The sequence below is a fragment of the Podarcis liolepis genome (assembly GCF_965112155.1).
Source record: "Podarcis liolepis genome assembly, chromosome: 6".
Classification (NCBI taxonomy): Eukaryota; Metazoa; Chordata; class Lepidosauria; order Squamata; family Lacertidae; genus Podarcis; species Podarcis liolepis.
Genome location: NC_139559.1, coordinates 23,833,165 through 23,858,216, shown reverse-complemented (window position 1 = coordinate 23,858,216; position 25,052 = coordinate 23,833,165). Strand labels below are relative to the sequence as shown.

General features: G+C 44.2%; 1 protein-coding gene across 2 annotated transcripts in view; it reads left to right on the top strand.

The window, feature by feature from the left end:
• The window catches only part of SRC (SRC proto-oncogene, non-receptor tyrosine kinase), a 40,641-nt gene extending 15,828 nt beyond the window's left edge, over positions 1-24,813 (top strand). For both annotated transcript variants that reach the window (XM_083508117.1, XM_083508116.1), the window contains 9 exons: positions 7,460-7,558; positions 10,339-10,442; positions 14,093-14,242; positions 16,176-16,331; positions 16,526-16,705; positions 17,507-17,583; positions 18,773-18,926; positions 19,272-19,403; positions 21,561-24,813. In XM_083508117.1, coding sequence (XP_083364243.1) covers positions 7,460-7,558; positions 10,339-10,442; positions 14,093-14,242; positions 16,176-16,331; positions 16,526-16,705; positions 17,507-17,583; positions 18,773-18,926; positions 19,272-19,403; positions 21,561-21,769 — 1,261 coding nt within the window. In that variant the 3' untranslated portion in view covers positions 21,770-24,813. The remainder of the gene's footprint in view (positions 1-7,459; positions 7,559-10,338; positions 10,443-14,092; positions 14,243-16,175; positions 16,332-16,525; positions 16,706-17,506; positions 17,584-18,772; positions 18,927-19,271; positions 19,404-21,560) is intronic.
• The last annotated feature ends 239 nt before the right edge of the window (positions 24,814-25,052 follow it).

Genomic DNA, 25,052 nt, shown 5'->3' with positions numbered 1-25,052 from the left:
GGGTTGAATGTGCTTCAGGTTGAGCGCATTCGAGTTGCGCTCCGTGGCAACCTGGAAGTAATGGAGTGCGTTGCTTCCAGGTTTTGCCGCTTGCGCATGCGCAGATGCTCAAAAATGACATCACGCACATGCGCAGAAGCGGTGAAAAGCGACACGTGCGTGCCCAGACATGCCATCGCTAGATATGTTTGCTTCTGAATGTGAACAGGGCTCCGGAACGGATCCCGTTCATATCCAGAGGTGTACCACTGAATAATAAATTGTCCCTCTGTCAAGGCCAGCCTGATATTAGTTCCACTCACCTGATATACTACTATGCACCTAGGAATGTTTGTATTCAAACATGCCCCAAACATGCCCAGAACTCACTGTTTTTGGACTTCATTAGCCTGTGTGGTTCTATAAACCTAGTTGTGGGGGTTACGGTAGAATTGCCATACGTCTCAAATTTCCCAGACATAGCCGGGATTCGGCTGTTGGAAATGGCATCCAAGCGACATTTCCTGGGGAATGTCTGGGGAAACCCGGATTTTCACTTTTTGAAATATGGCAACCCTAGGTTATGGCCATACATCCAATGTTTGTATTTTTAACTGGGACACTTCAGGGATAGAATGGGTCTAAATGCACATTCTTTACACTTCACCCTCTTTGCTGTTACGGTTCTGTCGGGGGGAGGCAGTGGTGAGGGGAGAATCTGCTTAAGAGTTGCACTGCTTGCAGAAGCCACCTTCCCTTCAAGAACAGCAGGGCAGTCTCATAAGCCATCAAGTCAACCCCCTCCTTTATGCAGGGGTGGACAGAGCAGTATTAGCCAACTTTGTGCCCTTTGCCTATGAGTCCTGGCTGGGGCTGATGGGAGTTGTAGCCAAAAACATCTGGAGGACCCCAGCTTGGCGAAGGCTACCTTAGAGCACCTTCAGCAGACAGTTGACAGGCTCTGCTTGAAGACCTCCAGCGTGGGAGAGCCCACCGACCCCTTGGGTAATTAGTTCCCTTGCCAAACTGCTTGTCCTTTCCCTTTACTTTTCAGTCAAATTCTACCCCTCTCTAACTTAAGCCCACTGGATCTACTACTGCCCTCTGAAGCAACAGAGAACAAGCCTCTGCTCTCTTCTTTGTGATAGCCCTTCATGTACAGTGTTATCATGTTACTAGCCTCTGGAAACAATAAATAGACTTCAGTTGGCAGAGCATTCTTTGGGGAAGGCACCACTCAGAGAAAGCTCTGCCCCTGGGAGTGTTGAGGAATCCAAGGTGGAGTCGCCAGTGATGAGGAGAGAGTTTTTGCACTGAAAGGGATTGCTTTGTAGCCTTGTAAACCCCCCACTCCTTCCACACTTATTTACTCTTCCTCCAATCAGCTCAGGGCAATGTGGCATATCTTCCTATTTTTATCTTACTCCTTTTATCCTCCCAACAACTCTGTGTGCTTAGGCTGCTTCAAACCATTTATTTAAGTGGTGTACAGTAAAATCGATCCCAAGCAAAGATTCCCCAGCTGTGAAGGCAGGGGTTGAGGCAGCCTCTCGTATAGGTAGGTTAAGCTGAGAGGGAGAGAGAGAGACCAGCTTGTTGAGAGCCACTCGCTTTTCATAGGGGCTGAACAGAGCTTTGAACCCAAGTCTTGCCAGGCTCCAAACCAGGAAGATTTATCCTTCACAATTTGTGTCTCTGCTTAGTTATTCACTCGTCTGGAAGGTTGTTCTGAAAAGTTTATAATCTTCAGAAGATCTCTCTCAGGACTGCCTTGGAAGAAATTGCAGGGGTTAAGAACGAAAAGCTCAGTTTTCCCTTGTGGTCACAGCAAATTAAACAGGGACAGCAAAATATCACAGAAGGACAGAAGGGAGCATCACTCATTTCTAATATTCAGGCTGCCTCTTACAGCCTCTTTCTTGAGTGAATAACATTCTCACTGTTCTCTGGCATTCTTCCCACTTCTGCCCCAATTACAGTAATTCTCTTGGGTAACAGCCATGTGTGTGTGTGGGGGGGGGGATATCTTGGAGCCCTTTTTAATGGGCTGGCATACTGTCTTATTTTGCCTGTCATTCCAAACCAAGTATTCCTTCCCATAGGAATGGATCCAGTTTCAGTGTGCTGGCACGATAAGGCCGAAAACAGTAACTGAATGAAGCATGGTCACAACTAATAAATCAGTTTGTTAACAGCAAATAAAATTTGGACAAGTTACATAAACAATATCAACATAAGCCCCCCCCCTTTTACATAATGGTCTGCATTCTGGGCAATAGCTGGGTAATCTATTGTGAGAAAATATGTAATCACTAGGAATAAGGAGTTTTCCCCTCCAACCCTTCAGGTAGCAGAGAGATGGGGAACCTTAAGGCCAAAATGCAATCCCCAGGCTTATCTGTCTGAGCCTCTCCAAGACACAAACCCTCACCAGCCACACCTGTTTGCCCAGGCCATCTTTCACCATTCCTACTTTGCATGATCATTGAGTGTTTCTGCCTGGCTAGAATGTGCCCTTGGTCTCTGATATTTTTTTTTGGGGGGGGGGGATATTGTCACTTTCTCCATTTAGTATAAATCTGCACCAGGGACTAGCTTCTGTTCAGTTCATGTTGGGACTGCAGGTGTCAGGTGTGCTGATGGAACATGCCTGAGGTTTAGAAGACCCCTCTGTCTAAAAGCCTGCTATCAACCCAGGCTCCCAAAGTAGGTGGGAAAGTTTATCGCATGCAGGATTTACCAACCCAAACAAACATTTGGGCATTAATGTAACCTTGAATCCATTGTTTTATATAACTTCTCCATGGTGAGGTATCTTCCTGATACACAGATTACATACTGTGCTTCTATCCGTAGTACTGTGAATCTCCCATCAAACAACCTGCTGAACTGAGACATTAAGTTGGTGTGCACCCACTGTGTAGGCAGCATTTTAAATAGCTCCCCTTGTTGGTTACTTCTGTGTACACCACTCTGTGGTATATGATTCTGCAGGGAATCATTTAAAACAGCATTGATGTGCATTGATCCTTGCAGTTCTCTGCGGCATGCACATCTGGCTTTACCAACTCATTTGCACATGTGGGTGGGGCAGGGTGTTTGCATGAAAAAGATGGCTTTTAGTGCCAGAGGCAGAAAAACCAAATGCTAGCCCCATATATAAAACACAAACAGTGTTTTATAGTGTTGAAAACAAAAAATCTGCCCTTTTCCCCTTGTGGGGTATCCAAGAGCCCATACAGAGATAATAAACACTAAACGATTTGCTACACTTTAATCAGTCACCTGCTGCCTTATTGCTTAAGGTTGGCGTCATCATGTGAACCAATTTTGTTTTCTTTGATGGGGCAATTTTATGTTTTTGCAGAGGAGAGGAACTATTTCACACATCCTCCCCCTATGATAATGAAGTGGTGATGTCACCTGTGCATGTTGCAATGAGTATTGTTGTCCCATTTCCTCATGGTACCTGTGTTGGCCAGGCTGGTGCCATGATTTCACCAGTCTGATTTTCAATTGCATTAATCCAATATATAGGTATTTGGGGGGGGGGGGAATAGGTTCCTTTATAATTTCCAATCTGCATGAGTTTCTGGTTGACCGTCCCTGCAGACACGGACACTGGAAGCTAGAAATTTGTTCCTATTCAACTAGGTAAACATGAGCACTGTGTCAAGGATCCTGCACCAGTACAATTCCACATGCCCCTGAGTATGGATGATGCCAGGCAAACTCATGGCAGTTGCATATCACTTTGCAGATACAACAAACCTGGAGTGAACTGCAGGTGGCCATTAAAGTGTGATAAAATAGCTAGCATAAAAATTGTCCCCAAACTAGTTTTTCTGGAGTTGTCCACTAGACCTTGAGAAAGCTGCTGCCAGTTGCTGGCTACTAGATAGGTCAGTGGTCCGACTCAGTGTCATATGATGTGTCCAAGTTTCAGAGGTTGCTCACTTTGCGGAGCTTCCTTCATGCTTCTTAAAAACCTGTGAGAGAATGTGAGGAATAGCATTTGATTGTCTTTTGATGGTGATGCATAATGTGGCTTGTTTTCAAGGTTATATATAATCCTTCCTATACCTTCCCTAGATGTGGGGAAGATTTTTCCTTTTGTTTAGAAAGTTAACTCCGTGACAGGAGAGTCAGTAAAATCCAGAAACCTATGGAGGAAGAAACATTAGGTTGGCACTTGACTGGAGAGTACAGTTTTATCCGTTCCCAGGCATTTTTGAGAGTTAGACTAACTATTTCCCACCCGCTGCCTCCTTGCCAGTGGCAGTCTCTGTGTAATTCTGCAAGATAAAGACATTCCAAGCCACCTGGACATTCCAGGAGTGCTTTGGGGCTTAGTCATTTTAGCACAGAAAAGAAGAATGCAGGCCTGGGGATTGGGATGGGGGGGGGAATAGTCCTGCCTGCATTCTTCACCCTCTGACCTGCTTTGCCCCAGGATATATTGCATTTACAGTGCTATGTCCTGTTTGGGATGCAGATAGAGACTCAGATTTCTTACCTGACACTACTGGGCCCAGAACATATTTGGTGTATTAAATTCCTGTGTGGGTATTGCACTTATTCTGCTTTCCTAAATCCACAATAAACCATTCAGAATTCAGCACTTCTGCAGTTTGGCATGACTTAGTTTCTTCTAGGAGAGACAGCAGCTTTACATAATTTGGTAGAGTGATGGAGTGTGGCTTTGAACATCCTCTCAATCAAGTCTTGCTGGCTACAATTTCTGTAAGAGCCTGAGCTCGCTGCTTCTGAAGTCACTGGGTTGTAGCCATTGCTCAGAACAGATATGACTTACTTAGGTCCATTGATTTCTATACTTGCTTACTGCAAGTATAATGTAGTTGGATAAAACCCAGCATGGTATGAACATGTGTGCCCAACGAATCCTAGGCTGCAAGTAGAATTGCAAAGTAAGATGAGAGCCAGTGTGGTGTAGTGGTTAAGAGCGGTAGTCACGTAATCTGGTGTCTCCGCTCCTCCACATGCAGCTGCTGGGTGACCTTGGGCCAGTCACACTTCTGTGAAGTCTCTCAGCCCCACTCACCTCACAGAGTGTTTGTTGTGGGAGAGGAAGGGAAAGGAGAATGTTAGCCGCTTTGAGACTCCTGAAGGGGAGTGAAAGGCGGGATATCAAATCCAAACTCTTCTTCTTCTTCTAAGATACATTTCCTTACATCATGTTTTACTCGGTTCTGATCTCTTCTATATCCTTTTCCAATAAGCAGTTGGTTAATAGACATAATGGCCCCAATCTTACAACCATGGTTAAAAAATTTGGAGCAGGCTGTAGAATTGTGCATTGACTCCACCCCTTCTTGTGAAATAAAAAAATGATTAATTCCCTATAAAGTGGTCTCAGCCTCGTAGGGAGGACTGAACCCTTGGAAGACACATACCTTAATGTTAGTTAATGTTGCTGTTGATATTTTAGGTAGGAGGGGTGCAATTTGCCTGTGGTGAGGGAAGCACAGGAGATCACAAGTGGCTTCTGATCTCCAAACTGTTAAGAGAGCAGCCCATTATGCCTAAACCCGTGGTCATAGCCAGGATTTATGTTGGATGGGAAGGGGGAAGCAGAATCAATGTTGGGGGGGCGGGACGCAGAACCAAGCTATCTGCAACACAATTGGTCAATTAGTGAAGTATTTTTATTTATTTATTTGATTGGGGAGCAGCTGCCTCCCCCTCCCTCCCCTTGGCTATGCCCATGACTAAAGCTTTTGAGAGCGACTAAAGCTAAGTTTGTTAAATGTGTGTTTCACATTTCTTCGCCTTTACATTTCTGCTTGATGGAGGAGTTCTGTGCAACTCAGAAGGTTGCATAATCCTCAGACTACATTGCCTTACCTATACTGCATAGTTTAGCTTAACCAACCAAGTAGCATTTTGTCTACCGACTTCAGATGCAGCATGTTTGTGTCCTTTTCTAGGATATGGTTTCTCCTTCATTTCTTATTCTCTCCCACCACCAACCCTGGGCTGCATGTATGTACTCTAATGTTATGTTCCTAGTATTGCTTTATGCTCTGTGCGTTTTTTAAAAAAAACTTTTGCTTTTGAGCTATGTGTTCCCTTTTTATTATCACAATTTTTCTTTTTTTGTTTTGTTTTGTTTTTGTGTGCCTATTTCCTCCCCATTCCCAACCCTGCTTTCTTGGACTTCCAATGCTTCATACAGCAGCCAGATTTGGTTCAGATTCAAATGGCTCCAAAGGTATTTTCAATGGGTACTTGACATGCCTTTTTAAGTAAGGAAATTCCTTATTTAAAAGGATCTTGTGTTATTTGTCATTTAACCAAACTAATAAGGTGCCAGCTGTGGAATCTCAGATAATGACACAGTTCAGTTGCTATGGAGACCACCTTATTTGCTTGAGTTATCCTCATTACCGGCACTCCAGTCATGGGTTGAAGAGCTCGCTGCAAAGAAATCCTGCATTGTTTGATTGGAATATATCACATAAATCATGCAAAACTGTTTTTGTTGGGTGAATAGGTTTTTATTTAATCAACATCCTCTTCTTTTTGTCTAAGCCAGGATGGCCAATCCATGTTCTGCAAGCTAGGAATGGGCACTTCTGTCTATTTTGGTCTGTGTCCCTTTTGCATGGTTTCCACCTGTAATTCCATTCTGATTCATTTCCACATTAATCTGATTTTTATTTTTAAAAAATCCTCTCAATATTTATTTAAGTATGCATTTTAATACATATGTAAATGTATTTTGAAAGAATATAGATATTTAAAAGTGTATTTTGAGACATTTACATGTCCAAGAACAGTGTTGCAACTTTTGGAGCAGTGCAAAATACAACGAATAGCAAAATTCCAACCTGCAGATTGACCCCAAGTTATTTGTGCAGGAATTCGCAAAGGCTGAATTCCTCAAGCGTCTCTAGTGCAAATCAGATTTGGCTCCCAGCAGCCCTACCAAATTTGAATCAATGTATGCTTAAGCCACCTTGGCAGAATTTTTATTCAGAAAGGTGGGATATAAATGCCTTAACATAAATAACATAAATAATAACAACATTTCATAAACTGTATGTATTTTCTGTACATTTAATGTTGCTTTCTCTTATACCTTTTGGAAAACAAAGGGATTACCTACTGATTAGCTTCGAGGGGAGGGACAAGATTGCTCAGGAAGTACGTTCATGTGTACACACACACACACACACACACACACACACACAACTGTTGGTTACCACCAACTTCTTTGTTGAGTTTCAACATCCACGAATGGGTTGCAGAATTCTGACCCACAAGGAAACATAGTATACCACAAGTATACAGTTTGACTAGCCACAAGTATATAGTTTGACTAGCCCTAGGCTAAGCAGTGGGGTCAAGAGGAGCTGGAATAGAATCAACGGGGGAGTTTGGGGATGCCAATGAGTTGGGAAGATAATTTGACCTATTTTGTCTTCACTGATATATTTCTTTGTTTTGTGTTTTGCAGGGAAGGAGATTGGTGGCTGGCTCACTCGCTCACAACTGGCCAGAAAGGCTACATCCCCAGTAACTATGTTGCACCCTCAGACTCCATCCAGGCTGAAGAGTAATTGAAATATTTTAGATAGTTTTGATAAACAGTGCAATGCTTCTGCCAAGCCTTCTAGCTTCTAACCCAAACCTTCTAGCAATAACGGTCAGGGGCACCCCTCGTTTCCCCAGATAATTCCTGACTTTGTGTCAGTAGGATAGTTCACACATGTATTTATCCTTTAGTTGCTGTGTGGAAGAGTGGTCTCAGACTGAACACTGTATCTAGAATTCTCGTATCACTTTGGTTGGACACAATGCTCTGAGGTTGAATCAGTTCACTCATACAGCTTTAAGCCAACTTCAGTGGTCAAGAGTGGAGTAATTGAGTGATGTGTATTGCTAACTTGCTGGCCTTTAAGATATTATTAGTCTTGCCTTCCTATTAGATGTTCAGCGCCATTTTTGAAAAACACTGGTTTCTTCTGTGGGGAAAAACACACTAGCGAATACCACAATATCTCAAAAAAATAATGTCAATAATTGTATAAATCACATGCATCTCTCAGAGAGAGATCTAACCATTCGTGAACTGTTTCGTTTGTGTTTCTCACTCCCTACCAGAAGTTGGGGAACTTCTGGTCTTCAAGATGTTGTTTGACTACAACTCCCATCATCCCTCACCATTGACCATGCTGGCTGCTAGAGTCCAACCACCTCTAGAGGGTGACAGGTCCCCTAGCCCTGCCCTCAATGGACCTTTCATACCATCCAGTTCTGTTAGTGATGTACAGTTCCTAATGTCCTGTATGTACCTACTGAAGCTATTCAGTTTATTTAATACTGAAGTTTGCTTTCCAACTAAGTCACTTTTGGATAGTGCACTACTGGATATTTCCACTTTACTAGTAGGTACTAAATTTTTGAACTTCTGGGCAGTTTAGCATTTGACAGAAATGTTTATGACCATAAAAAAAAATATGAGCTTGCTCTATGGTTTGTTAGCTATAAAGACTCATTTATGCATGGAGGTTACAATTTATCATTAGAGTGGAATAAGCATTTATGTATGAGTGCTACCATGATACTGGTGTGCTTCTTAAAATGGGTTCAGAATCTTCAACATTTTTGCACACCGTCCAGGAAAATTTCACAGGATTTTGAAACACCTCCCGACTTTGTGGCCTATTTCTCCAATCCTCGGATGACATTTTGGTGAAGTGTCTGCTTGGAACAGATTTTGTTTTTCACATTGCAGCTTTTGTGGCAAGGAGAATCTAGAAAACTGTGGTGATGAACCCCCGACTTTCCAGTGATCTAGCTTAATATCTGTAGATGGAATAAAAGTCTGTAAATGAAAACTCCTTCATACAAAATGCTTCCCCCCCCCCCACTGATATTACCCCCGTGTAAGAAACAGTGTGTACAAAAGGAGCTGCAGATGATCAGGCCCTTCTTAGAGAAACACTGTAGAATGAGTATTTAACACTTCTGAGGCCTGGTCTGGCCCATAGATGCCTCTCACAGAACCATGGATCAGGACAATGTTTTCCTGGCATGAAAACATATGAGCTTCCTTCAGCCTTGGCGTTTACATATTTATCAGGCTTTAAGGAGTTAAGAATCTAGCAGCCCTTGGCAAAATTTAGTGCATTTCAGAATGTCGTCTTTTATCCTAGGATAAGTGATTTATGTAAGAATGTAAAAAGAGCTCTGCTGGATCAGAACAAATGTCCATCTATTTTAGTATTGTTTTTTTGGAAGAGGCTAGTCAGATGCCTCTGGGAAACCCACAAGCAGTGTGTGGAGTGTTCCTATGCAGTGCCTTCCTCCAGAAAACTGCAATCTTATTCTCCCACAACTTGCATTTTCCAGTTTTCCCCCAACAGTCAGTCAGCATTTTATATTGACTGTAAAGGGTAAAGGGACCCCGACCATTAGGTCCAGTCGTGGCCGACTCTGGGGTTACGGCACTCATCTCGATTTATTGGCCAAGGGAGCCGGCGTACAGCTTCCTGGTCATGTGGTCAGCATGACTAAGCCGCTTCTGGCGAACCAGAGCAGCACATGGAAACACCGTTTACCTTCCCGCCAGAGTGGTACCTATTTATCTACTTGCACTTTGACGCGCTTTCAAACTGCTAGGTTGGCAGGAGCAGAGACCAAGCAATGGGAGCTCACCCCGTTGCGGGGATTCGAACCACTGACCTTCTGATCTGCAAGTCCTAGGCTCTGTGGTTTAACCCACAGCGCCACCCACGTCCTTATTTGCACATTTTTGGGTTCCCCCATTTAGTTTCTCCCCACCCCCAATGATATGTTACTTCTACAAACCTTCCCCCAGGCCTAACAATACCTCTTTTGTTTGTGGGCAGTGGTATTTTGGTAACATAAGCAATGACATTCATACTTGAACATTGGAAATAGGAATTGTAGCCTTTATACTCCATGAATTTGTCTAAAATCCTCTTTTAAAGCCAAGTGAGTCAGTGGTTTTCATCACATCTTATGACAGTGATTTTTCACATATGGGTTATGCATTGTTGCACTTCTTTTTTTTTGTCTGTCCTGAACCTACTAATTAATTTCAGAGTTGCAAGGTATTCCTGGGGAGGTCATACTTTCAAGCTCTTGACCCAAAGTATGAGGGCTTAGCACTTCAGTTCGAACATTCAGAAGAAAAGTGTGTAGTGTTGCTTCCTGTTGGTCAAAAACCCTTGGCCCAGGCACTTGCCATGTAGAAGCTGTGCGCTAATAAGAAGATTGATCCTTCAGTATTTAAAAAAGTTAACAGTGACTGGAAGAACTTGGGAAAATGGGTTCTCTCCCATGCTCATGTGTATTCCACTATTGTAGGTGGTATTTTGGCAAGATAACCCGGCGAGAGTCAGAACGGTTACTACTCAATCCAGAGAATCCCCGGGGGACATTCTTGGCAAGAGAGAGTGAGACAACAAAAGGTAATGGCAATATATTAAGAAAGTTAACATCTCTCGAAATAGCAGTTTCTATGAGAACAACCTGATGTTCAGAGCTCACTTCCCTTGCATCCGGGACAGTATTGGGTTTTCCATGTTCTTAAAAGACCGCCTCCTAAACTTCTGACAGCCGAAGTGCATTCTTTCTTTCTGAATTTAAATTGGGAAGTAAAGCCCAAAAGACTTACTTTAGCAGGTGTAAGAATTAGGTGGCCTCAGATGATCAATGAAGTGTGTTTCTGGGCGAGTCGCCATTCTGGGTGTGTGTCTTGACTCAATCAGAGATGCACTAAAGAACTGCTTCCAAGTGCAGGTATTTCTGCTGCAAAGGGAGGGCGAGGAGGGGCCTACAGACACAAGGATATGGACGGCCTTGGGCTGCTGAAACTACTTGGGGAAAGTTCAGAGTGCTAGTATGAACTTGCCCCAGCTGGGCTCTTATCTTGAGATACTTAACTATGATAATAACAAGCAATAATAATTGGTGAGTAACGCTGGCAGTTCAACGTTATAGCTGCCACAAATGTGCATGGACTCACTTTTAATTATGGATTAGAAGTTTACAGCATTGGAAGTTTTCAATTCCGGAGCCCTAGAGCTTGTACAGTCCCCTGGTCCTTTTTCATTCTGGCCCAAGACTCTTAATATCAGGTATCTTAACCCAAAAGTGTGTGTTATTGCTATGTCCATGTTCCCCTCCTCACCCTCACCCTCTCTCCTTGTATGCTATCCATAGTCTGTTCTATCAGCCAAGCAGTGCTCTCTCTGACTCCTGCCCTGTTCTGATTTGATTGGTGGAGAACTGGATGGGATTTAAATATCTAACGTAAACAGAGATTCTGGTCCTGTGCCTGTCCTCTTTAGAAAGGAATGGTGCTGAAACTGGGTCACTGAGCTGGGAATAGCTGGGTAACCAATGGCAACAAGGAACTCTGCAGTTCCCTCCTATCCTTGCTGCCAGGGGCAGTTTGTTGTTGCGTTTATAGGAGCGGTTTAATGAAGTTTGTGCTTGGGTGTGAGTGGCATTGTAGGAACCAGTTGGTGGTAGCAACACACGCGTGCCAGAAATAAAAGCCATGCGAGCAGAGTTTAGCTGTGGATGTCCTTTGCCCTGCTCTTCCCATTTCTGTCCTATGTGACTGGCATGTCAAGATGGGCATAAGCACATGGAGGGATCAAGCATCATTGCTGTGAACAGGTCAGATATTTATTAGAGTGAGGAGAGAGGCACTGGAGATATAGTAGGTGTGGTTACTTCAGCAGTGACAGAATGTCTGCCAGCCACATTCTGTTCAATATATTCAACTCAAGATTTCTCTGCTCTTCTCTGAAATTATCTCCAGTGCCATATATACAAAATCCTTGTGTGCGATCAGCCCAGGAAACTAGCTTCTAGTTCTCATGGATGTGAGAATAGATTTGAGAACGGGCAAGCAGTGCCTCTTCAGTTGTGTAAGCTGGAGAAATGGCTAAATAAGATTTCCAGGTGTTAGAGGAAGGCCTTGGTGCTCTGCATGATCCCTAGCTCCTCCTCATGACTAGTAGAAGCATAAAAACCTAAACAAAATAAGGGAAAGCATGCTTAATTTGAATAATTCATGCAGGTTGCAGAGTTCAGCTTTTTCTCACTTCAGAATCTGGGTATCTGGTGCTGTTGCCAATTATCTCTGCATAGAAAGTTTTGTTCATGCAACCTCTGTAACCTGGTGGTTTATTATGTTGTAGATGTTTTCGCCTGTAACTAAAGTTGGGAGCTGACATACAAATAATGTGTGATGTGTGATGTGTGAGAGTGGCTAGCCACAGAGCAGAAGGAATGGGATGGTGGTGATTCCATTGAGGACAAAAGCAGCAGCCAATGTGGCCAGGATGTCTTTGGTACCTAGCTAGGTATTTGTCTTCCTAACAGGGATCACTCTCTAAGGAAATTCATTTGCACAACAGAAGCTTCAGTTTCTTTTCTCCCTCCCCCCAGCCTCCAGAGGGGGTCCCCATCTGCTCTGGAGGGCCCCCCCAACCCTCTGGACCAGATGTTAGGAGCATACTAGAAGCCAAAGGAGAGGAAGAGTTAATATCGTAATCCTATGCTTTACTAATGGCCTTAAACTTTACAGAACATTAATAGCCCATTCAGGTACTAAATAGTTCATTCACATTATTAATTGCAGTCAATGTGTTGCGGGTAACACACAAGAAATTGAGGACTGAGCTCTTTTTAAAAGCCAATTTCAAAAATGCTGCTGTCCTGTGTTTTGAAAACCTTTGCCCAATAATCCTAGCTTCCACAGAACTTGTGTCAGCTTTTGGGTGTTAATGCAACAGCAGTTTCCCCATATAATTGGTGCATAGCATTAGCAATACAGGAAGAAAGCACAGTTCCCTATAGATTTGCTGCCAGTACCTATTTCCCTCCCCTTGAGGTGCTGCAGCAAAGGTCTCTGAGCTTTACGTTAACCCTGCACAAATTAGCTGCTGAAGTTTGACAGGATCAGAGTGGAGGCTGAGCCAGCTGGAGGCCATAATTAGACAGACCTGGCCTTGCCAGCTGCTTTTGTTCTTCAAAGGTATCTACTCTGCATCCTGCCCCCTCCCTTCGTGTGAATTCTGCTGTGAAGTTACTAACCTGCTGACGGCAGCACCAGCTCCCTTTCATGGACATGTCATGAAGACATGTGAGAGGCTTCCTTGAAAACCTGTGTGTTCCAACATTTTCCCCATCCTAAAGCGCCACAAGGAAATGATGAATAGATAAGGTTTTTAATATATTAGTTTTCCTATACTGTACTTTGTTCTCATTTTTTTACAAGGTGGACCATATTACATCCGTGCTGGCTGAATCAGGGTATATGCATATGCTACACAGGAACATGGGAAGCTGCTTTTTATTGAGCCGGACGATAGGTCCATCTAGCTGAGTACTGTCAATGTTGATAGACAACGTACTTCTAGAATCTCAGGCGGTCTCTCCCAGACCTACCTGGTGATGCCAGAGTTTGAGTCTGGGACCTTTGGTTTGCAAAGAAGACATCTGAAGGCAGCCCTGTTTAGGGAAGTTTTTAATGACTGATGTCTTAATGTATCTTTAATCTTTTTGTTGGAAGCTGCCCAGAGTGGCTGGAGAAACCCAGCCAGATGGGCAGGGTATAAATAATTTATCATTATTATTATTATTATTATTATTATTATTATTATTATTATTATTATTATTATTATTATTATTATTATTATTATTATTATTATTATTATTATTATTATTATTATTATAATATTTATATTAATAATAATCAGGGACTCTACCACTGAGCTACAGTCCTTCACTTCTTCTTTGTTCCTTGGGCATCTAAACCAGGGTTTTCCAAACTTGGGTCTCTAACTGTTTTTGGACTACAACTCCCATCATCTCTGACCACTGGTCCTGCTAGCTAGGGATGATGGGAGTTGTCATCCAAAAACAAGTGGAGACGTTGATGTTTGGGAAACATTGATCTAAACTTCTGCAGCACTGTTAATATTTTATTCTAACCTTTGAAATAATGAATGACGCTATCCTCTTGGTAGTCAGTTCTGCTAAGCAGTGGCTGCAAAGTATCTCTTAAACCCAATCCTGAGCTGTGTCCGCTTTTTCTTGGTAGGTGCCTACTGCCTCTCTGTCTCAGATTTTGACAATGCCAAGGGACTCAACGTGAAGCATTACAAGATCCGCAAGCTGGACAACGGTGGCTTCTACATCACTTCCCGCACACAGTTCAGCAGTCTTCAGCAACTGGTGGCCTATTACTCCAGTAAGTGCCATTTCGGCTTCTGATAATGCAGGATTTATTTGCAGAATACAGAGGCTCTGTCTAAGGCAGTGGCGTAGCGTGGGGGATGCAGGGGGGGCCGGCTGCACCGGGCGCAACATCTGGGGGGGCGCTCGCACTCGCAGCTCTCTGCCCCTACCTGGCTCACTCACTCTCTCTCACTGCAGTGCTGGCTGTGGGAATCCGATCCGAGCCGCTGGGTCGCCGCCCACTGTGGAGGGGGTGGGTGCCAGGCGTGCGGTGCAGAGAGAGAGAGAGGGACTATCTGGGGGAGGGACAGTGCAGCGGCCGCCCAGCGCAGCGCTGAGCGCGGGAGAGAACCACACCAGCCCAGCCCAGGCAGCAGCAAGAAGAAGCTGGCAGCGGCGGCAGGTTAGGAGTTAGGGGGCACAAATTACTTGCCTTGCCCCGGGTGCTGACAACCCATGCTACGCTGCTGGTCTGAGGTACCTTGAACTAAAATGCAAAAGTGAACATGCTTGGACAGCATCTTATGGGCACCATATGTACTTACAGAGATTGCCACCCACTACCATAAAACAGCATATTGGCTCCCTGTATATTATTCCATGATAATTAAGCAGACTGATCCATCATGATCTTGAGCATCAGTGTGTCTGGCTTGTAACCAGAAGGTTGGTGGTTCGAGCCCACCCAGGGACGGCTGTGGGCAGAATTTCCTGCATTGCAGGGGGTTGGACTAGATGACCCTGAGGACCCTTCCAACTCTAGAGTTCTATGATTTCATGAAATCAAAAGGTTGCAATGGTATTATAGTCAAGCTGCCACTGCACCACAAAGCCGCAAATCTCAGTTTGCCTGGCATCAAGCAGGATGGCAAGACTGAACAAGGTGCGCCCTTTCAAGAGGTTTCTGCTGGAGAAGACAATAAGTTGGAAAGATACATATTTTCTGGATACTTCTGACTTGGGTAGATACTGGCACAGTGTTAGAGACAGGAAGTGATTGTCAGGTGACGGTGAAGAATGGTAAATAGTGAGAGAGATGGGATGAAAAAAGAAAGTCGGTTTACACTTGGTAATTGAGATGGTAGGGAAAAGAAGCTGGGCAGCTTCTTGGATGATGTTCTGTCTTCAGACATAGATGGTTCTGATCATGCATCCAAGAAAATATGCAGTTCCTAACTGAATTATGGGATTATTGTTTGCTGTGAACTGGCCCTAAACTGACCTGCCACTTAGTGAGTCGCAATTGAACATCCATTCAGTTGTCTTCAGAGCTGCAAGATATTAGTTGTTTCCAACAATGTGGACTTCTAGCTGATAATGTAGAATTGTGGGCAGTTATGAAATGGTTATAAGATTCTGGCAGCAACCTGGAAATTCTGGTGGGCAATCGGTATGAAATCAGACCAAGGCATAGATATCTGCCTTTCATAACTGTATTTTAAGATTTTTAAATCTTTCACTTCTTAGCACGGTAAGATGTTTGATGAATCATAGATAGTGCTTCTGAGGTTGTGATAAGTTTCTTTCTCTTACACTGGAGTCAGTATCTGGCATTAGGAACCTGGTTCTAAGAAGGCTCTTTTGGGGAAATTACTGTTTTTTGCAATTTCTTTTCTCTGAGTTAGGTAGAACAATTAAGTAGGGCAATGAATCCTTATAGGAAATGCAGTCTGAGACACCTTCGAAAGTGTTCTGGTGCTTGTCCCGTGCTTGTCCCATTTAAGTGCTTCCTTGGGATTTGAAGAACATTTTATATAGAAAAATCACACATACAGAGAGAGAGAGAGAGAGAGAGAGAGAGAGAGAGAGAGTATAAGAAATAGAGACTCAAGGAGATTTAATCTGGGTTTGAGAAGGAGATAAATAGTTCCATATTCTTAAGACATGTTTCAGTTAAAGTGATGTTTCTTACGCCTTATTGTGATATCTATGTTCCTCTTCCCCAGAACATGCAGATGGCTTGTGTCATCGTCTCACCAATGTCTGCCCAACCAGCAAGCCTCAAACACAAGGTCTGGCAAAGGATGCTTGGGAAATCCCCCGGGAGTCACTGCGGTTAGAGGTGAAGCTTGGGCAAGGCTGTTTTGGAGAAGTGTGGATGGGTAAGGATTTCTAGCAGGTACCTGAGCCACAAAATTCGCCTTCTAGTCCGATGGGCATGTTTCAGGCCATGTCTTTCAGCAAGGGGAAATTAGGCAAGGCCCCTGGCTGCACAAACTGTAGGAGGCATGTTACCAGCTTAAGTGTTCATTAGTGAAAAAGATGCCTTGTTAATCTACTTATATTTCTACTCCAGGGACCTGGAATGGCACCACCAGGGTGGCAATAAAGACTCTGAAACCTGGGACAATGTCTCCAGAGGCATTTCTGCAGGAGGCACAGGTCATGAAGAAGCTGCGCCATGAGAAGCTGGTGCAGCTCTATGCTGTGGTTTCGGAGGAACCCATTTATATTGTAACAGAATACATGTGTAAAGGTGAGCAATGTATTAAGGGCAGCATACAGGATGCCTTGTTTCGATGTTCTCTCCCTCAGAGTGAAAGGGCAAAATTAAATGGGCTAGAAATCTAATGTTGGGAGCAGAAACATTTTACCCCATTATTCAGAACAGGCAGCATATGGAAAATGAGTTTGTCAATTAGGCATCATCTAAGCACCGATTCACATAACCCAGGCACGGCCAAACTTGGCCCTCCAGATGTTTTGGGACTACAACTCCCATCATCCCTAGCCAACAGGACTAGTGGTCATGGATGACGGGAATTGTAGACCTAAAACATCTGGAGGGCCAAGTTTGGCCATGACTGACATAACCAAATGGATGTGTTACAGATGTGGGCTGAATGGATTTCCGCAGTTGTTTGTGTGGCTTTATTGTATCTGTGTGGGGTTTATTATCTGTTTGTAAGTTGCTTTGGGTTGCTCTAGGCAAGATAAAAGTGACTTTAACAAATTTAATAAATAAGAATAAGCACTGAAGAGGCCTGGTGATTGTTTGGCAAACCACCGACTTGCAATTCAGCCCTTGCTTCCCATGTTGCTGCAACATTTGAGGAGTGTAAATTACAGTTCAATCAAGATGCGAGAAAAAACTAATGAAGGGTTTTTGTTAAGGCTTAAATTCTTTCTACACTCTTTAAAAAACAGCTCGTTGGCTCAGTTAAATTGTATTGTTTGTGAGATTGAAACAGCTGCAAATTCTGCAGAGGGAAAACATCTGCAAGGGTTTAGGGCTTGCTCCAACTTCAGTTACTGACAATTGTATGTTCTGCTCTAGGGAGCCTCCTGGATTTCTTGAAAGGGGAGATGGGCAAGTACTTGAGGCTGCCCCAACTGGTAGATATGGCGGCTCAGGTGAGTGCAGCATGCTTTAAGAGCCAATCTACATATGCTGTAGGCTTGTAGGGTGCTGCTTTTCCAGATCTGTATGACTCCAGGCTGCTGGGGGAGGATTGCCTATTTTGCATGTTTGCCTATAATAGTATCTCCCTGCATACAAATATTTAGCAAGACAACTAGCTGTTGTAAAATCTGTCTCCCTGACATGCTGCTTTTCTGTTGGCGGGGGTGTTACTGGGGAAGCATTTTCCAGTGCCCTTTGGTTTCCTTTAAACCAATATAAGATCTCTGACCATGTCTCTCTCCCTTTGTGGCATTCAAGCCTCTTCCCATATCTCATTTTCTGTGTGCGCCAGCTGAGACAGAGTGCTGGTGAACATCTGTTTCAGCCAGTGCCACATTAGCAGCTATGCAGGATAGGCAGCCCACATGATACTGGCTGCCAAATACTTCATTTTTCATAGGTTTAGCTTTATTCAGTCCTTCTACTTTCAAGAGAACTGTAGGCTCATTTGACTCCAAGTTCATTGCTTTTGCTGGTTGGTTTGACAACACACACACACACACACACACACGGCTTTACTACATTAGTCTATATCTTCATAAGTTACCTGAATCCTGGTAACCCTGGGCTGAATAGAGCTGGCTGATTTGACTAATGCTTTACGGGTAAGCTCTGACAGATCATAATAGTCATTCAAGCAAATTCGTAATGTATATTTTTTACTACATTTATATCCCACCTGAACTTCAAGGACCTCAGACTGGTGTACATAGTTTTCCTTCTCCCTGTTTTATCCTCAGAACAACCCTGTGAGGTATGTTAGGCTGAGAGACAGTGACTGGCCCAGGGTCACCCAGCAAGCTTCATAGCTGAGTGGGGATTTGAACCCTGGCGTCCCAAGTCCTAGTCCTGAACTCAGAGCTTTCCAAACTTTTCAAGTTGGTGACACACTTTTTGGACATGGATCCTTTCATGACACAGTAATTCAGTTTTGCATCATTTTGTGACTCGGTAATTCAGTTTTACTAGCCAACCGGAGGTTAAACTAACCCTTTCCAGCCCAGGAGGAGTGTGGGGAGCATTCGTGCGACACACCTACACACTGCGGCTGACACACTAATGTGTCACAACACAGTTTAGAAAGCTCTACCTTAACTATTCCACCACACTGATTTTCTTTTGTGTTTGGGATTGTTCCAGATTGCATCTGGCATGGCATATGTGGAGAGGATGAATTACGTACACAGAGATCTCCGAGCTGCCAACATCCTTGTGGGGGAAAATCTGGTGTGCAAGGTAGCTGACTTTGGACTGGCCCGGCTGATTGAGGACAATGAATACACGGCAAGGCAAGGTATGAGCTGCACTTTCCACTTGGAAGAAATAAGCAGCCGCAAACTAGTTAGTGCTTCAGAGCTGGAAGAAGTCTGGGTAGCAATGCAGAGTAAAAGCCCCGAGGCCCAACAGCAGGAAGCGTTATCAAGACAACGTGAAAAGGCAGCCTTCATGCCAACATGACAAACTGTTGAGTACATTTCTATGATTCTATGTCCTGGATTCCTGCACTTTTGCTACTGCTGGTGAATGATGCAGAAGTAGTGGAAGACTTGGTTGCCGACATCCTTCATTTCTTCCTTTTGTGTGTGCTGAATAATATATGTTTTGTTTTTTTTACAATATGCTTGTCTGTCTTGTTCAGGTGCTAAATTCCCCATTAAGTGGACTGCCCCAGAAGCTGCTCTCTATGGCCGGTTCACCATCAAGTCAGATGTATGGTCCTTTGGAATACTGCTGACTGAACTGGCCACGAAGGGCCGAGTACCATATCCAGGTAAGTGTGTGTTTTTTCTATACCGTATTTTTCGCTCCATAAGACACACCTTGTCCATAAGACACACCTAGTTTTTAGAGAGGGAATGCAATTTAAAAAAATTCTTTAAAGGAAGTGCTGAGCAGAGCCTGTATGCATCCCAGGCTCTGCTCAGCTCTCCCTTTCACGAGCTGTGCGGAGCGTGTGTACGGCACTTGCGGGCTTTTCCCCGAGGAGGGAGAAGGGCAGCCCGTCACTGACAGGTTGCCCTTCTCCCTCCTCAGGGAAAAGCCCCCAAGAGCTGCACACACGCTTCATGCGGCTCTTTAAAGGGAGCGCGGCTCTTGCTGGCTTTTGTGGGAGGTGGGGAAGGGACAGAGTGCAGCTAAGCCAGAAGCTAGAACAGCAAGAGAGAGCACAGCGATCCCTCTTGCTGTTCTGGCTTCTGGGATAGCTGCGCAGCCTCTTCAGGGCAGCGGGATGAAGGCTCCCCACTGCCCTGAAGAGGCTGCGCGCGGCTAAGCCAGAAGCTAGAACAGCGAGAGAGAGCACAGCGCTCCCTCTTGCTGTTCTGGCTTCTGGGATAGCTGCGCAGCCTGCATTCGCTCCATAAGATGCACACACATTTCCCCTTACTTTTTAGGAGGGAAAAAGTGCGTCTTATAGAGTGAAAAATATGGTAGGTCTTTCTACAGGTGCTCAAAGGGGCCACAAGACCAGCTATAGCCAACTACTCATTCAGTTGGAAAGGGACAAGGATCTCCAAGGCAGAAGAATACTGTCTCCTACAGTGCTAATATCAGAGATAAAGCCTGCCTGCTCTTTAAGAGTGAAAGTCAGCAATTTACCCACCCACACCTCCAACACTCTGTGGAAATGTATGTCTGATCTTTGTGGTGTGTTGCTGAGCTCCAAAACTAGAGATAAAAAAATCCCTCTGCCTGTTCTTTACAGAGAATCTTTAAAGAGGAAGCAGAGCATTTTAATGCTGTTTAGATCAGGAGATAAAAGTTGTGAGGTTGCATCCTGTGGTTTGGTAGAGTAGATGCAGCCCATGGACTTGTGGGTTCGCCCAACCACCTTGGTTTATCCTATTCTTTGCATTTTTAATATATTTTGGTTGTGTTTTTATTTTTAATTGTTGTACGTCATTGTGAGTGGTGCATGGACACTAGTCAGGTAGAATAGATTTTAATTAATTAATAGCTTTGGAAAAAGAAAGCTAGTATATGATTTGTGGAGGATATACACCAACAATAAGACCTTTCACAATTATGGGAGACAAAATCAGCAAGTGTCTCATGGGAAATGGACTTCTCCTTTCCTACTGAAACCCCATTCATATATTACTGTTGCAAAATGATACCCGGGGGTGGGGGGGGGACCACTCCCTTTTATTCATGGTTCAGTTCCACATTATGGGTGGCTCAAATCCCTGAAGTGGTCTACAGCATGAGAAAAATGACATTAAATACAAGAGAAGTTTGATAAACAATAAAATTGTTTCTACAGACAATAAAAAAACATCCGTATGTTACAAACACATTACAGGATTGGGCTATGGGGAAAATCCCTGCGTCCCATACCCAGCTAGTGCCTAGCTCTCTGTTTGCTGGCAGGGGAAGAAGAAAGGTAACAAGCTTTGTGTGAGAGATGGGAAGTTTGTGACCCTCCAGGTGTTATTGGGCTCCCATCATCCCTGGACGTTGTCCTTGCTGGCTGGGGCTGATGGGAGTTAAGAGTCCAGTATCTGGAGGGCCACAGGCTCCCCCTCTCTGCTTGATGCCAGACTTTAGGAACGCTACTTAAATCATAGAATCATAGAGTTGGAATAGACCACAAGGGCCATCAAGTCCAACCCCCTGCTAAGCAGGAAACACCATCAGAGCACTCCTGACATATGGTCAGGAGTGCTCTGATGCATCCACTGTAATGCAAATTAAATCTGTAATGCAAATCGCTCCACTGTAATGCAAATTGAACTGTACTTAGTAAACAGGAGCATACGTTGTTAGCAACACTTCTGTATATTTTGGCTAAACTGTTCTACTGAAGAGCCAGGTTGCATACTCCTTTTCTGAGAAGTGATAATGTATGGGATCCAGGAGTGGTATGCATGTATGTATACTTACATGCAAGTAGTGTTTACTGAACACCTGTCTGCTTTTGTACCAATAGGTATGGTGAACCGGGAAGTGCTTGATCAAGTAGAGCGAGGCTACCGGATGCCCTGCCCACCAGAATGCCCAGAGTCTCTGCATGATCTGATGTGTCAGTGCTGGAGGAAGGATCCTGAGGAAAGGCCAACCTTTGAGTACCTTCAAGCTTTCTTGGAGGACTATTTCACATCAACAGAGCCTCAATATCAGCCAGGCGAGAACCTATAGATCTGGGAACAGAATTCAGTGCCAAAGACTCTATGCTGCTCCTACTGCATATGTGCTCAAGCGAGAGACTTTGAGCCATACTTGAAACATGTCTGGAGCACCTGCCAGGGTCTCTTCCTCGTTCTGCTGATTTGCCCTCCTTTTGAGGATGGTACGGGGGGGCCCTTTGTTAAACAAATGTGGTGCCCTTGGCTGTTATGGGTTACCTAAGGCCTCAATAGGTCATAAATTAGCAGTGTCATGGTTCTACTTTTTGATATGAAGTTGGCTACGGTGCAGAAAAACAGGGTTTCAGAAAAGCCAAGTTCTTCCAGAAGAGAAGAGGCCAAATAAAAACCAGGGATCCTATTCCTGTGGGCCGCCTGCCCTCTGGAGTCTGCCCTCCCTCCAAACCATCCTTCACATCCATCAGCGAGAACATGGCAATGCTGCGTCTGATGGTGATGATGTGGGCTACTTCATGGCTGCATGGCTTCAAAGCACTTGGGTCATCTCTGATTGACTTAGTGGTGATGCTACAGCATTATGCCTTTTCAAATTCATATGGCTTCTGTTCTCCTTTATGTCTGAAACCAGCACAGTTTCCCCTTTCCTTGTCCCATCCAGATCCCACTGCGTGGAGTTGGACTGACTGCTTCTCTCCAGGAAAAAATGGCAGCCCGCTTATATTTGGAAGATGTCACATTTCCATGTACTTATGGTCCTCTTTTTTTAATATGTGTATATATGTACAATCTGCCACTGTTCTCTTCTGGGCCACTGAGGATGTGTCACTGTCCGCCCAGTCTTGTCTTGTGTGTGTGTGGTGCACTTGCTCTTAGCCATAGAAGAAACAGGACTCAGGGTGCTGGGTTTGCAGTTCAGTTGTAGGGTTTGGTTCATCTTTGCCTTGGAACAGCGATAGCAAACATGGTGCCCTCCAGATTTTATTGAACTATGATTCCCATCATGCCTGATCATTGACTGTATTGGTTGGGACTGACGGGAGATGTAGCCCAACAATATTAGGAGGGCACCACATTGGTTACTTTGATGTTGAACTGAAGGAACTTCTTGAGGAGGTCATACTCTGCAATTGATTAGGGATTTTAATTTTGATGCTTGTGGTAGTGTTGGCTTGCACATTTTTTAGAGCTGTGTTTGTTCTTGGACTGCAGGCTTGTCTTCCAGCCTAGCCTTTCAACCCTAATAAAGTGAAATTATGAACAGAAATGTCTTAGACTGGCAAGAAGGGATATACTCTACCTGGGTCGTAAGTCCCCTGAATGCCAGCTGTTAGCCCAGGGAATAAAAGTCTTCCACGTGGCATTTTAAGAATTCATCAAGTACACGGTTCCTTTTCTTTTCCACATCAGTGCATCTTAATCTTAACCATTTCCAAGATTCCTTGGTCCCCCAGGGGCATAATATTGCTGCTGGGCAAACTTCAGCTGAACAAGTTGCTCTGCAGTGCTGCATCAGCACAGTGGGTGCACTTCTGGTTCAGACAGGGTAAAGAGGCCTTGCATTGCCCTGCCATCTGAGGGCAGCCCCCTTCTCCCATACAGTATGTGAGTAAGTGATACACACAGGGAAGAACAAATCCAACAAAGAAAGTAGCAAAGTACACAGAACCCTGCAAAACTTGATTTTTGTCCTCCCTCACTAAACCTGCTTCCCAGTGCTATATGATCCCCAGGATGACCCCTTGCTGGAGAGAATTTTAGGTCAGGGGTTTAACCCAGCCCTGTTCAAAAACTACTGATAAGAGCTTGCAATCTCCACATAGGCCCCTTCTACAGAGCAATCCTTTAAGAAATGCAAGTCCCTGTTTATGCTTCTGATTTGGTTATGACCTAAAACTAGTCCCAATTATTCCTAGGGTACAAATCATGCCAAATGTCCTTGTTTTGCCTCTTCTATCTTCCTTCCATCTTTTAAAGCCTTATTGGCTGAAGCAGTGGGGGAAAGTGAGGACAATAGCTGAACCCTGTGAAGTACTAATGAGCAAGCTGAATGTTACATTCCACTGCCTGTATTTTTTCCTCTAGTAAACTAAAGGCAGTCACTAGGCTGTGAGTTTCACCAAAGGAGCATTAGGGGGAAGGGCTGCTTAAACTTGTGCATTCTGGCTGTCTTTCAGTTAAAATTACCCCTTCCCGAGCAGATTCGGAGTGGAGGGGAGACTGGGAGGAAAATGGTTAAGCTGAAGTGCAGGTAGATACAGATCATGTGGTGTTACTCTGCTAAAAACTCACAACACAATAAACTGCTTTCAGTTCAAAAAAGCAAATGTCAGAGAAGAGAAATATGCAACTACATTCAGTGTATAGTTTGGCCATAAAAGTCCTTAAAAATGGATTTTCAGACTTCTGCTGGATCACACCCTGTGCAGTCTCTTCCTTGATCACTTGTCACTTTCCACATATCCTGCAGAGCTTTCCATACTCATATCCATCCTGCTGCACATCAGGAGCTGTTTTTAACAGCAGCTGGCATTTGAGCAGCTGGTTGCAGTTTACATTTCAGCTTGTGCATATGCAACAGAATTCAACTTGGCAATCTTTGCACTGTCGGAGGGGGGAAGCTTTTAGAATCAACTATCAGTCTGTTTTAAAATCAGCAAGATGCCAGAATCAGCCCCTTCTTGGGAAAGAGCAAGGAACCGAACAAGATGGAGACTTGGGCACCAGTACCTAGTCCCATCAGCAGCTGGTGCTGCAGCGACCTTACTCCATGACCTTCACTCACACAGAGGAGCAAAATATATAAAGCTGCAATGGACTTGGCTGGAGCATGCCTGTTACATTAGCGCTTGTTAGGCCAAGGAATCTGCACCCCAAGGGCAGATGGAGTAATTGTGCACATCACGCTAGGGGAGACCTGAGATGCACTCCAGGAGCTGGCATGAGAGTTCAGACTTGGAGCCACGTTGATTTGTTAACTAGGGCAATTCTACAGACAACACACTGCATCCCAGACTCACAGCCTCAAAGGGACTGAAAGGGCGATTTTTCCAAAGTGCCTGTTGTGTGGGCCGTGAGTTGAGGCTGATTAATTTTTTTTTTTAAAAAAAAACCCAACAAGATTGCTTCAGCATCTTAACTTTTTTTAAACCAACAAGATTGCTGCAGCATCTTGTCAGAGAAAACTCACTAGTGAAAGGTGGGTCTCCTTGTCACTCAAGGTAAGCTTTCAGCTGTCACTCCCTCAACAAAATGCAGTGTGCTTGTCTATCCAACTAAGTCTTACTTGGAGGAGAGCCACTGAAATTAAGGAACATGAAATAAATGAACCTAAGTTA